We start from the raw sequence: 12,924 nt of genomic DNA on the forward strand, positions 1-12,924 counted from the left end.
GCTAGGTAACACAGGACAAGTGTATTAATTATCCTGCCAGTCCAGGTGATAAAATATCTCGATCAAAGCAACTTAAGAGAGGAGGGCTTGTCTGGTTCACAATCCGAGGTTACAGACCATCATGGCAGGCACAGCAGGGTTTGAATTAGTCACATGACACCATCATTGTGAACAGAGAGGAATGAATGAATGGATGGATGAGGATGGATGAATGTCGATGCTCACTGGCTTCCTCCATCCTGATTACCAATCCAGAACTCTCTGCCCAGGGAATGGCGCCACCCACAGTAGACTGGGTTCTCCCACTAATCGAGATGGTCCCTCACAGGCGTATTCACAGTCCAACCTAACCAAGAAGATCCTCACTGAGACTCTTCCAGGTAATTGTGCCAACTTGACAATTTAAAGTAACCATCACAGCCAGGTGTGGTGGCACACGCCTTTAATCCCAGAGGCAGGTGGATCGCTGTGAATTTCAAGGCCAGCCTGGTCTACAGAACAAGTCTAGGCTAGCCAGGGCTACACAGAGAAACCCTGTCTTGACAATAAATAAATAAATAAATAAACAAGTAGATAAATAAAGTAACCATCACAATGGGCAACTATCTTCCTTTTTCCTTCCTCCCCCCCCCCCCGTTTTTTTGAGATAGTCTTAGATTTTTAACTTTAATTTTAAAGAAATTTATTATAATTTATTCAGATTACATCCCGGTTGTTGTCCCCTCGCCTGTATCTTCCCGTTCCCATCAGATGTTTAACTTTTATTTATTTCATTTCGTTTTATTTCTTTGGGGACAGAATCTCATGTAATCCAGGCTGGCCTTGAACTTGCTATTTTGCCAAGGATGACCCTGATATGATCCTCTTGCCTCCACCTCCTGAGTTCCGTGATTACAGGTGTGCACCCTTGCCCCTGGAGTTGGTGGTGCTGGGGATGGAACCGCGTGCTTCTTGGGGTGCTAGGCACGTTCCTCTACCATCTGGGGCTCACCTCAACCCCTCACGAGTTGTCTTCTGTTTAGTTCTAGGCAGTGCTAGGGCAAACCGGTCGATTTCCACTTACAGAAGTGCTCTGCAAAGGAGCCATTGATTTCATTGGGCATGGATGGAATTTTGGGGAGTCCAGGTAAAGAAGAAAACCCAAGGTGGGCTCTTCTGTTTTATCACAGCCAAGCACAGAGTACTCCGCGCAGAAGCAAGAAACCCTTGGGGTTTGGCTTTGCTGTAACAGCCACCCCCTCCCGCAACCCCCCTTCCCCGGTGTGCGCTCCAGACCATTATCCTGTTATTCTGAGACCTGAAACAGCTGGGAGCCGGTGCCGCGGAAGAAAGCAGTGGAAGTCTCCCTCCGCCTTCCTGAAACCTGCGGAATCCGTGTCCTGTTATGGGGCAATCTGGGGCCGATGGTGGTGGTTGGGAGAGATTCCTGTTTTAGATTAACAGTCAGATTTATCATGCCAAGAGGTCAGTATTTACCTTGGCCTCGGCTTGCTCGCTATTTACTTCTCCGTTCAGCAGCTCTGCTGACTTCAGCAGAAGTGAACGGTTGCTCTCTGTGGGCTAAAGAGGATGCTGGTGAGATTTTCTTATCAGTAGAGCTGGCAAGCTTGTATTTGCAAAAACTGCTTTGCCTGTAATAGCTTGCATTTCTTTTTCTTCTTTCTTTCTTTCTTTCTTTCCTTCTTTCCTTTCTTCCTCTTTGCCCTCCCCTCTCCCCATCTTTTCCTCTCTTTCTAGAAATCAAGGTTTATTTATTTATTTTTATTCTGGAACCCATGATCCTCCTGCCTCAGCCTCCTGACTGCTGGGATGCTAGCTCTGTACCACCATATCTAGCTCAAAGAACATTTGTAGTTTGCCGCTGTTGTTTTCTTGTGGCACAGGAGACTGTACCAGGGCCCCTTTGTGTTTGTGTATGCTAGCCAAACGTAAGTTAACCACATGGAACCACAGAGCACTTGTCCAGCATGTTCAAGACCCTGCTAGTGATCCCCAGCACCCATCTCACCGGCTTTGCACAAGCAGCTGATGCTCCATCACTTAAGGGGAGGAGTGGCAGATCCAGAGACCTATCAGAGAAGGACACTGCAAAGCTCTGGCCCGCCCACACAGGTTCCAGGAGGATGAGGACATAAAGGTGAGGCAAAGCCTTTATACAGATGTGTTTGCGTATTTGTGTGTGAACAGATGTCCATGCACATGGGTGTGTGTGTGTGTGTGTGTGTGTGTGTGTGTGTGTATAGAGCAGATGACTATATGAAAAAAAATTATTTTGGTTTTTCATGAGGTTCTGTGTAGCCTTGGCTGTCCTGGACTCCCTTTGTAGACCAGGCTGGCCTCAAACACACAGCGATCCATCTGCCTCTGCCTCCCAAGTGCTGGGATTAAAAGCGTGTGCCGCCACACCAGGCTTTGTCTACTTTGTTTTTTGTGACATCTTGCACTGGGATCTGGGCCTAGGCTGCCCGGTCAGCAAGCCCAGGGATTCCTCTGTCCAATGCTGAGATTACAAATGTGCACTGCCATGGCCTGATTTTATTTATTTTAACTACATTTCGTTTACTGAGTGCATGTGTATAAGCTCTGGTGTAAGTGTAGAGATCAGAGGACAGCCCATGGGATTCAGGTCTCTCCTTCCATGTATGTGGTCTTGGGGGTGGGACTTGGCTGCCAGCGCCTTTACCCACTGATCTCACCAGCCCCCAGTTGTTTTTTGGTGGGGAGAATGTGGGGACAATCTAACTCAAACCCTCATGCTTTCAAAGCAAGCACTTTACCAATGGAGCTGTCTTCCTCCACCCACAGTGAGCTCCTGTACTGTGACTATGGAGGGTTCACAGGGACAAAGCCAGCACCCAGACCTCTCCTCAATGCCAGACCTTCAGAAAATGAACAATGGCTTCCTCCTCTCCGGAAGTTTTCCCATGCATTTCAGGAATGCTGGGAACACAGTTTTGAAACACAGACAAATGCCCGTGTGGAGAACTGATCAGAGGCCCCTGGGGCAGCGTTGCGGGGGCGGGGATGGCAGCTGTAGCAACAGCAGTTGCGAGCATTCTAGTTTCGAGAACGCATCTGTCTTTTGCTGGCTTCCCCAAGGAGTGCTGGACTCCAAGGCTGCTGGAATGTCCCTAAATTTCTGCCCAGCACTTAGGGAGTTTATCTTTTATTTATTTTTTAATTATTTATTTATTTATTTTCCCAAGATAGTAGTCCTACATAGCTCAGGCTGGCCTTGAACTCACTGTGTAGCTAAGGATGACTCTGAACTTCTGATCTTCCCTTCTCACCACCCCAAGTGCGGGGGTTACAGGCTTGCACCACCACACCCCGCTTTTCCTTATCTTTTAATCGAATTCTGGCTGGAGAGGTGGCTCATGGGATAAAGGTGCTTACCACCAAGCCTAACCATCTCCATTTAGTCCCTGGGAGTCGCATGGTAGGAAGAAAAGAGCCATCTCTCACGAATTGTCCTCTGACTTCCACACACGGGCTCTGCCCTCTCCGCCCCCCCCAAAACAAATAAATAAGCAGGATAGAGTGTTTGTCTTGCATGAATGAGGTCTGAATTCAATTCCCAGCACCAGGCAAACACAATGTACTGAGTTTGGTCTCCGAGAGAGCCTGTGTTCGGCATCTGAGTCTATTGGCTATTCTCACTGGTTAGGATTTAAGATACCAGGCGTCCTTGAATGAAATGATAACACTCATTAGTATTTATTGATGGTTATAATATTTCAGGCCCATGGTTCCAAGTACATTGTCTGAATAATTCATTTGATTCTTTCAGCAAATTTATAAATTAGATGCTGTTGATATTATTTTCCTCTACGGAAAGAAACAAGGTCTCGCATAGCCCAGGCTGGTCTCAAGTTCTCTATGTAGCCAAAGATGACCTTGAACTCCTGACACTCCTGTCTTTATTTTTTCTTTCTCCTCCTTCTCCTTCTCTTCCTCCTCCTTCTTCTCTTCCTCCTCCTCCTCCTCCTCCTCCCCCTGAGATAGGGTTTCTCTGTATAACCCTGGCTATCCTGGAATTAGCTCTGTAGACTAAGCTGGACTCTCTCAGGTGCTAGGATTAAAGGTGTGTCCCACCCTGCCTGGCATGCGTCTTTTTCTTGATTGTTGGGACTGCAAGCATGTGTTACTAGGCCTAGTTCATACAGTGCCAAGGCTGCAACTCAAGACGTATGTTCATGCGAGCTTAGGTAAGCCATCACTTACTGAGCTCCAGCCCCGGCCCAATGTTGTTGCTCTTACTTACTTACTAGAGTAATTTTTATTTATTGTTGGCAAACAAAACCATGGCTTTCATTATGGCATTTGCACACTAGGCAGTGTGAGTGCCTTCTTCTGGTTTTTATATAGATGAAGTTGTTCAGAGAGGCTGGATGACTTGCCAAAGGTCACACAGCTGGTGCTGTGGACCAGGCCTTAGCTGCAGCTGTTCTCTTTGTGGGAGGGAGGGCAGATACCACAGATGCCTTCTTCACTCTCCCATCCCCCACTGCTGGGTGTGAAGCAACTTCAGAGCCTAGCAGTGGTGGCACACACCTTTATTTCCAGCACTTGGGAGGTAGAGGCAGGCAGTCAGTTCGAGGCCAGCCTGGTCTACAGAATGAGTTCCAGGACAGCCAGGGCTACCCAGAGAAACCCTGTCTTGGGGAAAAACAAAACAAAACACCAAAACCAAAACAACCAAGACAAAAGAAAAACAAAAAAGCTTCAAATGGTTGTGTGTATCCACAGCTGACCTGGAGACAGAAGTACACTGCTGACATCAAAGCATGGCGTTGCCATCTACTAAGTTCACGCTGAAGAACTGCACAATTGAGCTGCCAAAAAATTACCTAGAAAGCACATGTTCTTGTGTCTCTGCGTGTAGCGTATGCATGTGCTCCTATGGGTGTGTTCATGTGTGTGGCGGCCAGAGGTTGATGGTAGATCAACTCTACTGCATTTGAATTGTGTGTGTGTGTGTGTGTGTGTGTGTGTGTGTGTGTGTGTGTGCATCAATGTGCTATGGTCCACCAGGGGAGGCTAAGGACAAATTAGTGGAGTTGCTTCTTTCTATTCCCCTTGGGAGACCTGAGGCTCAAACTCAGGTTGTCAGAGTTGGAAGCAAGCACATGTATCCACTGAGCCCTTCCCAAATCCCATGTTTTACAGATGGAAACACTGAGTTGCAGATCTCACACTGAGCCCAAGGCTAGCATGACCCTGAATAAGTTTTTACTGGTGTGTACGCTGGGTGATACCCGATGGGACAGGAAACCTGGCCTGTGCTCTGTTTCCACAGGCTGGGAACCGTTATTGGCTCCACTGGTATCATCCTGAAGGCTGCGCAAACTCTGAGATGATCTGAACCTCCCAAGAGTGGGTAACCTTCAGTCTGGAAGATGTCTATGACAGAGAAGCTGTAGTACATGTTTGTGGTTAAGAGATTAGAATAGAGTTTGTAAACAGATCAGGGTATGTGAGTGTGTGTGTTGCTAGTGATCAAATCTATCCTTGTATATGCTGGGCAGGCAGTCGATCACTGAGCCACACCCTAGCCCCTCACTGGGGGATTCTAGGCAGGTGCTCTACCACTGAGCCACACCCCAGCCCCTCACTGGGGGATTCTAGGCAGGGGTTCTACCATTGAGCCACACCCCAGCCCCTCACTGGTGGATTCTAGGCAGGTGCTCTATGACTGAGCCACACCCCCAGCCCCTCACTGGGGGATTCTAGGCAGGTGCTCTACCACTGAGCCACACCCCAGCCCCTCACTGGGGGATTCTAGGCAGGGGTTCTACCACTGAGCCACACCCCAGCCCCTCACTGGGGGATTCTAGGCAGGGGTTCTACCACTGAGCCACACCCCAGCCCCTCACTGGGGGATTCTAGGCAGGTGCTCTACCACTGAGCCACACCCCAGCCCTCACTGGGGGATTCTAGGCAGGTGCTCTACCACTGAGCCACACCCAAGCCCCTCACTGGGGGATTCTAGGCAGGGGTTCTACCACTGAGCCACACCCCAGCCCCTCAGTGGGGGATTCTAGGCAGGGGCTCTACCACTGAGCCACACCCCAGCCCTCACTGGGGGATTCTAGGCAGGTGCTCTACCACTGAGCCACACCCAAGCCCCTCACTGGGGGATTCTAGGCAGGTGCTCTACCACTGAGCCACAACTCAGCCCCTCACTGGCGGATTCTAGGCAGGTGCTCTACCATTGAGCCACACCCCAGCCCCTCACTGGGGGATTCTAGGCAGGGGTTCTACCACTGAGCCACACCCCAGCCCCTCACTGGAGGATTCTAGGCAGGGGCTCTACCACTGAGCCACACCCCAGCCCTCACTGGGGGATTCTAGGCAGGTGCTCTACCACTGAGCCACACCCAAGCCCCTCACTGGGGGATTCTAGGCAGGTGCTCTACCACTGAGCCACACCCCAGCCCCTCACTGGGGGATTCTAGGCAGGTGCTCTACCACTGAGCCACAACTCAGCCCCTCACTGGGGGATTCTAGGCAGGGGCTCTACCACTGAGCCACACCCCTAGCCCCTCACTGGGGGATTCTAGGCCGTGGCTCTACTGCTGAGCCTCACCCAGCACTTCACTGGGAGAATTCTGGACAGGAGCTCTGACTATGAGCTACATCTTCAGGGACATCCCTGTGGTACCTTCTCCCTGTTTGAGACTATGTATCTCAGGGTGGAGTCAAAGTCTCATTCCTATTGCTTGGGACTAGAATTACAGTCTACCACACCGTGTAGCTGTAGGACTGTTGTTAGGAGAGTTGTGGGAAGTCTTGCTGTGTTGCCCAGGCTGGCCAATCCCACTTTAGCCTCCTAGGTGCTGGAATGGAATCACAGTTATGCACCACCATGCTCAACCTACCTCTGTTTTATTTTATGGTCCACCCTTCCTAAGTTCCTATGAAGCTTGGAGGCCAGGTTAGCAATCATAGAATAGATAGCCCTTTTGTAGGATGCATGATTTAGACATAGAATCCCTTTCTGCACTCTCCATCCACCTCTTTCTTGAACCCTAAAGGATTTGGAGAACCTGCTCCCTCCCAAAGACATCGAAGTGTGCTTCAGGGGCACTGGCTAAGGTAAATAGTTAAATAGGTAAATAGTTAGATCATAGTCCCTCCTCCCTTGGGGTTGAAAGTACTCTGCTTTCCAGCCTTCTCTCCACTTCTTAAATAACAAAGCCCAAGCCAGGTGTGATGGTGCATGCATTTATTCCTAGCACTCTCAGGAGGCAGAGGCAGCTGGATCGCTGTGAGTTTGAGGCTAGCCTGGTCTACAAAGTGAGTCCAGGGCAGCCAAGGCTAACACAGAGAGACCGTGTCTCGAAAAACCACCACTACCACCACTACCAATAACAACAACAACAACAATAATACTATTCCAGAAAATTCCACATCACTGTCAACTGCTCTGTGCTGTGGGTGCTACTATAAGGACAGGAGTGCCATTTGTATTTACTGGTTATTGCTGACACAGGGCCTCCCGAGGCAGCTTAGGTTGGCCCCAAACTCACAAGCAAACGAACTCACAATCCTTGTGGAGTCTTGGAATTATAGGGCTGCACCACCATGCTAGCGTGGCTACGTGTGTGTGCACACGTGGGTGTTATGCACGTGTGTGTGCACGGGTATATGGAGGGCAGAGGACAACATAGGGTGCCTGGCTCTATTCCTCTTAGTTTTATTAGCTTCAGGCAAGGTTTCTCTCACTGAGCCTGGAGCTAGCACAGAAGCTGGCAAGCCCCAGGGCTGGAGGCTGTAGAATGGGGTTAGAGACCGCAGCTGGATTTTTAGATGGGTGTTGGGGATTTGAACTCAAGTCCTGAGGTTTCAGTAGCACACGCTCTTACCCACAGAGCCATCTACCTGGTTTAACGTTCTTTGGGCCTCGGATTTCTGAAAATTTGAGGTAGTAACACCTCAACTGGGAGCTGAAGTCACCCGGCCTTTTTCATCGTGGCATGGGAAGTTGAAAAATGTGTATAAGGGCCCAGGATGTAAGATTTGGTGTTGAGGAACACGTCTCTCCTGGGGCACCCCCAGCTTGGTAGCCACTTCCTCAGCCCTGGATCTCTGAGGGTTAAAAAGAAAGACCCACGCCCCCTTTGACTGCGCAGAGCCCACCTCGCTGAATTTGAAAAGGCGGCCCCGGAGAGGCGTGGGCGCCCCCCCCCCCCCAGAAGACTTCCACCTCGGACCCCTGACTTCACACCACCACTGGCTGACTCCCTGTGCTCCACCCTGGGGCCACAGGATCGGTCCAGCCGTCTGGGGCATTCCTGATTGTCCCCGGCTCCCGGGACTCTGGGTCCCCGCCGGCGAGCCTTGCAAAATGAAGCTGGTTTTGCTGTTACCATGGGCGTGCTGCTGCTTGTGCGGGTCGGCGCTGGCCACCGGCTTCCTTTACCCCTTCCCGGCAGCAGCCTTGCAGCAGCACGGCTACCCCGAGCAGGGCGCCGGCTCCCCCGGCAACGGCTATTCCAGTCGCCGGTGAGTAACGCCGGGTGCCGGGCCTGGGGGCGCAATGGTTGGATCCAGAGATAACAAGGGATCGAAGTGGCCGTGGCCCGGTACTGGTGACGCAGGACAGTGGGCCAGGGGCGCGGGGACTGGGTCCGGAGACATCTGGGGCTGGTGCTAGGGGGCGCGGGATAGTGGACCAAGGACTGGGAGACGAAGGGGTCCTAGTGTTGGGAAAGCAGAGGCGTTAGGGCCAGATCGAGGGATAACGGGGGTTCCGAGGAGTGGTGGTCTGTTGTTGGGGTCGTGAAGCATGGAGTTTGGGGCGCCGCCGAGCTAGATCCCCGGACAGGGACTCTGAGGCGCAGTGCCTGGGTGCTGGGGTCACAGGAGCTAGACTGAGGGACAGTGAGTACTCCGAGGTGCGGTGGCCCGGTGTTGGGGGCTCAGGACCTGGGGCATGAGAATTAGAGCCAGTGTGTTCTCTAAGGTGCTGTGACCACACTATGTGAGTGCTCTGGGCTTGGGGATGGGATGCACCAAAGAAACTACAAGGCGAAGCATAGTGGCACAGTAATTTGGAGCGAGGGTCATCGGGCTAGCAGCACGAGGCCTGGGGGCGCAGAGACTGAAAGTGAGACAGAGGAACAGTGGGGTGGCCTCTGAGGCACGGTGACCCGGTGCTGAGGATGCAGGCCTGGGGACTCTGGACGCCTGAAACCTTGTGGCCAGATGCAAATGATACTGTGACCATTTGCTAGGGACCTCGGGCCTAAGGATGCCAGGGCGCCAACTTGGGTTAGAGGGGTGCTGGGAACACAGGGGCCCCCGGCTTTGGTGGTCTCTGGACGCGCCCACTACGTCTCTTCTCATCATAGTTCCTTGCCCTTTGCCCATCAGTCCCGGGCTTCGAATGGAGATGGCACGGACTTGCATCCGGGAGTCGTAGAGGGAGTTCTTGGGACTCCTAAGTATCAGGGTTCAGCCTCCACGAAGTTTCCAGGCTCACCTGCGCGGCCTTGGGTTTGTGTTCCACAGTTCTTAAAGAGTTACCAAGGCCATGAGTCCTTTTGTCAGCTTGGCGACACTGGAGAGGCCATTTCCTCTGGTCTTTGGGGAGCGGGACCATGAAGGAACTTTGGCTGCGACTTCTCACTCACTCCGGGACACGGTACGAATCCCGATCCCAGGCTCTGCAGCGGGCATGGTGGAGGCGAGAGGTCACTCAGACCTCAGGGCCTGGATCGGCCCGCTGTTTCCACATACCACCAGGTGGCGCGCTGGCCTCCCCCGATGGTTTAACGCTGTCTTGCTGGTTTTTCAATTCCCATAGAAAAAGAAAACCACTCAAATAAATGTTACCAACCACCTTATTTGCTTATCTTACTGAAACTTGCGTTCCTATCTTCACACTTGTACTAGAGCCACGAGGTGTGTTTTGATTCTTACACCACCCCAGGATTAAGGACTCAAAATACTAGTTTACTGCTTTTGCTGAGGACCAGAGCTGGGTTCTCAGTGTCCACAGCATGGGCCCCTGTACCTCCAGCTCTAGAACATCCCACTTCTGGCCACTGAGAACACTGCACTCATGCTCTGGCACACACACACACACACACACACACACACACACACACACACACACACACACACACACACACACACACACACACACACACACACGCTCTTCCAAAGGTCCTGAGTTCAATTCCCAGCAACCACATGATGGCTCACAGTCATCTATAATGAGATCTGCTGCCCTCTTTTGGCCTGCAGTGTGTACATGCAGACAGAGCACTGTATACATAAATAAATAAATCTTAACAAAACAAAGCTGTCTTTTAAACGGAGACTCTCACTCTTCAAGCTCACATTGGCAGCACACAGGGCTGACTCCTGTCTTCTTTCTCCAGGCGTGTTCTATTGCCCACCTCTGTTATGGAAGCCAAGCACTAGGGCAATTTGCTTGTGATTTTATTGCTTTTATTTTGTTGGGAAATACTTTCTAGAAGCTTCGAGAGAGAGAGAGAGAGAGAAGGGGCGGGGGGAGATCCAAACATCCACAGAAGTGTAGACACTGCGTGCTTCTGTATGTAAAGACATCAGTAAACAAGCTCCGGAAGTTGTAGAATGTTCTGTGTAGTGTGAGGATTCGAACTCAGGTCCTCACGCTTGTGCAGCAAGCTCTCTTACCCACTAGGCCCTCTCCCCAGCTCCTTTTAAGATTTGAAATGGAATCTCATTAAGATGTCTGGGCTGATCTTATACTTGTGTATGTCCTATGATCCTCCTGCCTCAACCTCCAAAGTATCTAGGGCTCCAGGCAAGTACTGTTGTTGTGCTTGGCTTGGAAAGTAGTTTGTGTGTGTGTTTTTGATACTGTTTTTGAGCAGTTGGTTATTTTTCAGAGTCCTGGGATCAAACCAGAGGACTGGACATGGACACACACACACACACACACACACACACACACACACACACACCCTAATCTATAGATTTGCATCTCTGGAATTAGCCAAGGTTGGATAAATAGGTACCAGACTCAATGACCATGACCAAGAATTTTATCAGCATCTTAATAGCAATGAGACCAGAACAGTGTGGTCTGTGCTGGGAGCCATAGATGCTTCCGAGATGGAGGATCTTTTTCCTTTGCCAAAGTTTGCTTGCTGGTGCAAGAGAGGTGGTTCAGATGGAGCCATAGTGTGTGCCTGCAGTGGCGGGGCTTGGGAGGCTGAGACAGGAGGATTCCTGGGACTTGCTGATTAGCAAGGCTAGCTAGGTTATTAAACTCCAGGTTCAGTGAGAGACCCAGCCTACTTTCTGGTCCGTAATGCCAAAGGTCTCATGGAGACCAGGATAAGCATGAGATGTTGGGGGCAGAGAGGGATGCGAGGATTTGGGGCTTTGCAAAATACCCATTTAATCTCATTCAGCTGTACATGTTCCCAGTTGTTTGTATGCGTGTGTGTGTGTGTGTGTGTGTGTGTACAATTGCGTGCCCACATGTTGACATGTATGGGAGTCTACATGCATGTGCAAATGCACCCATGTGCGCCTGCGTGTAGAGGACAGAGGACAATTTAGTGTTTCCTTCCTGAGATACCACCTACCTTGTTTTTTGAGAAAGTTTCTTACTGACTTGGAACTCACTAAGTAGGCTGGGCTGCCTATCCAGTGAGCCTAAGTGCTTACCTGTCTCTGTCTCCCTGGCACAGGAATTTTGAACATGTACCACCACATCTGGATTTTCTTTCTCTCTTCCTTCCTTCCTACCTTCCTTTCTTTTTGGCATGAGTTCTGAGGATCCAACTTAGGTTCTTGAAAGGCAAACACTTTACTGACTGGGGTATCTTCAGAACACCCCCCTTTTTTTTTCTTTTTCTCTTTTTTTTCTTTTCTTTTCTTTTCTTCCTTTCTTCTTTTTCTTTTCTTTTCTTTTCTTTTTTTTTTTTTTTTTTTTGAGACAGGTTTTCTCTGTGTAGCCTCGGCTGTCCTGCACTTACTTTATAGACCAGGATGCCTTGAACCCACAGAGATCCACCCGCCTCTACCTCCCAAAGTGCTGGGATTACAGGCCTGTGCCATACTTTTTTTTTTTTTTTTTATAAGATTTATTTATTAAGTATACAGTGTTTTATCCACAGGCCAGAAGAGGGCATCAGATCACATTATAGATGATTGTAAGCCGCCATGTGGTTGCTGGGAATTGAACTCAGGGCCTTTGGAAGAGCCGGTGGCACTCTTAAGCACTGAGCCATCTCTCCGGCCCTTTTTTTTTTTTACTTTTTGATACAGGGTCTCATATAGGCCAGGCTGGCCTCAAAATACGGAGCCAAGGATGACGCTGTGCTCCAGATCCTCCTGGGACTGTGCAGCACTGCACCTGGTTTCCGCATTGCTGGGGATGGAACCCAGGGCCTCTTACCTGCCAGGCAAGCAAGTGCTCTACAATGTGAACTACATTCCCAGCTCCCGTTTGTCTTTGTTCCCAGCTGTGGACAGGAGACTGAGAACTGCTTAGCCTTGCGCTCAGTCCTTGTCTGAGAGAGCCTCCTCTGCCTCCTGCCTCTGTCTCTTGCCCTGCTGTGGCCAGCCAGCCCCACCTGGGCCTGGGGGTGGGGGTGGGTGATGACAACAACTGGAAAGGAGACTAGGGGAGGACATGATACAGGACAGCCAGGCAGGGGCTATGTCCTCCCTCCTTCCCTCCCTCCTTCCCTCCCTCCTTCCCTCCCATTCTTCCTGGGTAGCCCTGGCTCTCCTGAAACATACTCTGTAGGCCAGGCTGGCCTCGAATTCAGAGATCTGTCTGCTCCGCCTCCTGAGTGCTGGGATTAAAGGCGTGTGTCACTATTGGCTCAAGCTCTGAGCTCTTCTCATTCATAACTTCAGTGGTACTGACTGCTGTGGGCGTTAGAGAGGGAGCTGCGGGGGGTACTCGTC

The 12,924-nt window shown here is 50.7% G+C and overlaps 1 protein-coding gene across 2 annotated transcripts in view; it reads left to right on the forward strand.

The window, feature by feature from the left end:
- The first annotated feature begins 8,235 nt into the window (after positions 1 to 8,235).
- Positions 8,236 to 12,924, forward strand: part of Col26a1 (collagen type XXVI alpha 1 chain) — a 129,491-nt gene continuing 124,802 nt past the window's right edge. For both annotated transcript variants that reach the window (XM_051161316.1, XM_051161317.1), the window contains exon 1: positions 8,236 to 8,508. In XM_051161316.1, coding sequence (XP_051017273.1) covers positions 8,351 to 8,508 — 158 coding nt within the window. In that variant the 5' untranslated portion in view covers positions 8,236 to 8,350. The remainder of the gene's footprint in view (positions 8,509 to 12,924) is intronic.

The sequence above is a fragment of the Acomys russatus genome, chromosome 19 (assembly GCF_903995435.1).
Source record: "Acomys russatus chromosome 19, mAcoRus1.1, whole genome shotgun sequence".
Taxonomy (NCBI): domain Eukaryota; kingdom Metazoa; phylum Chordata; class Mammalia; order Rodentia; family Muridae; genus Acomys; species Acomys russatus.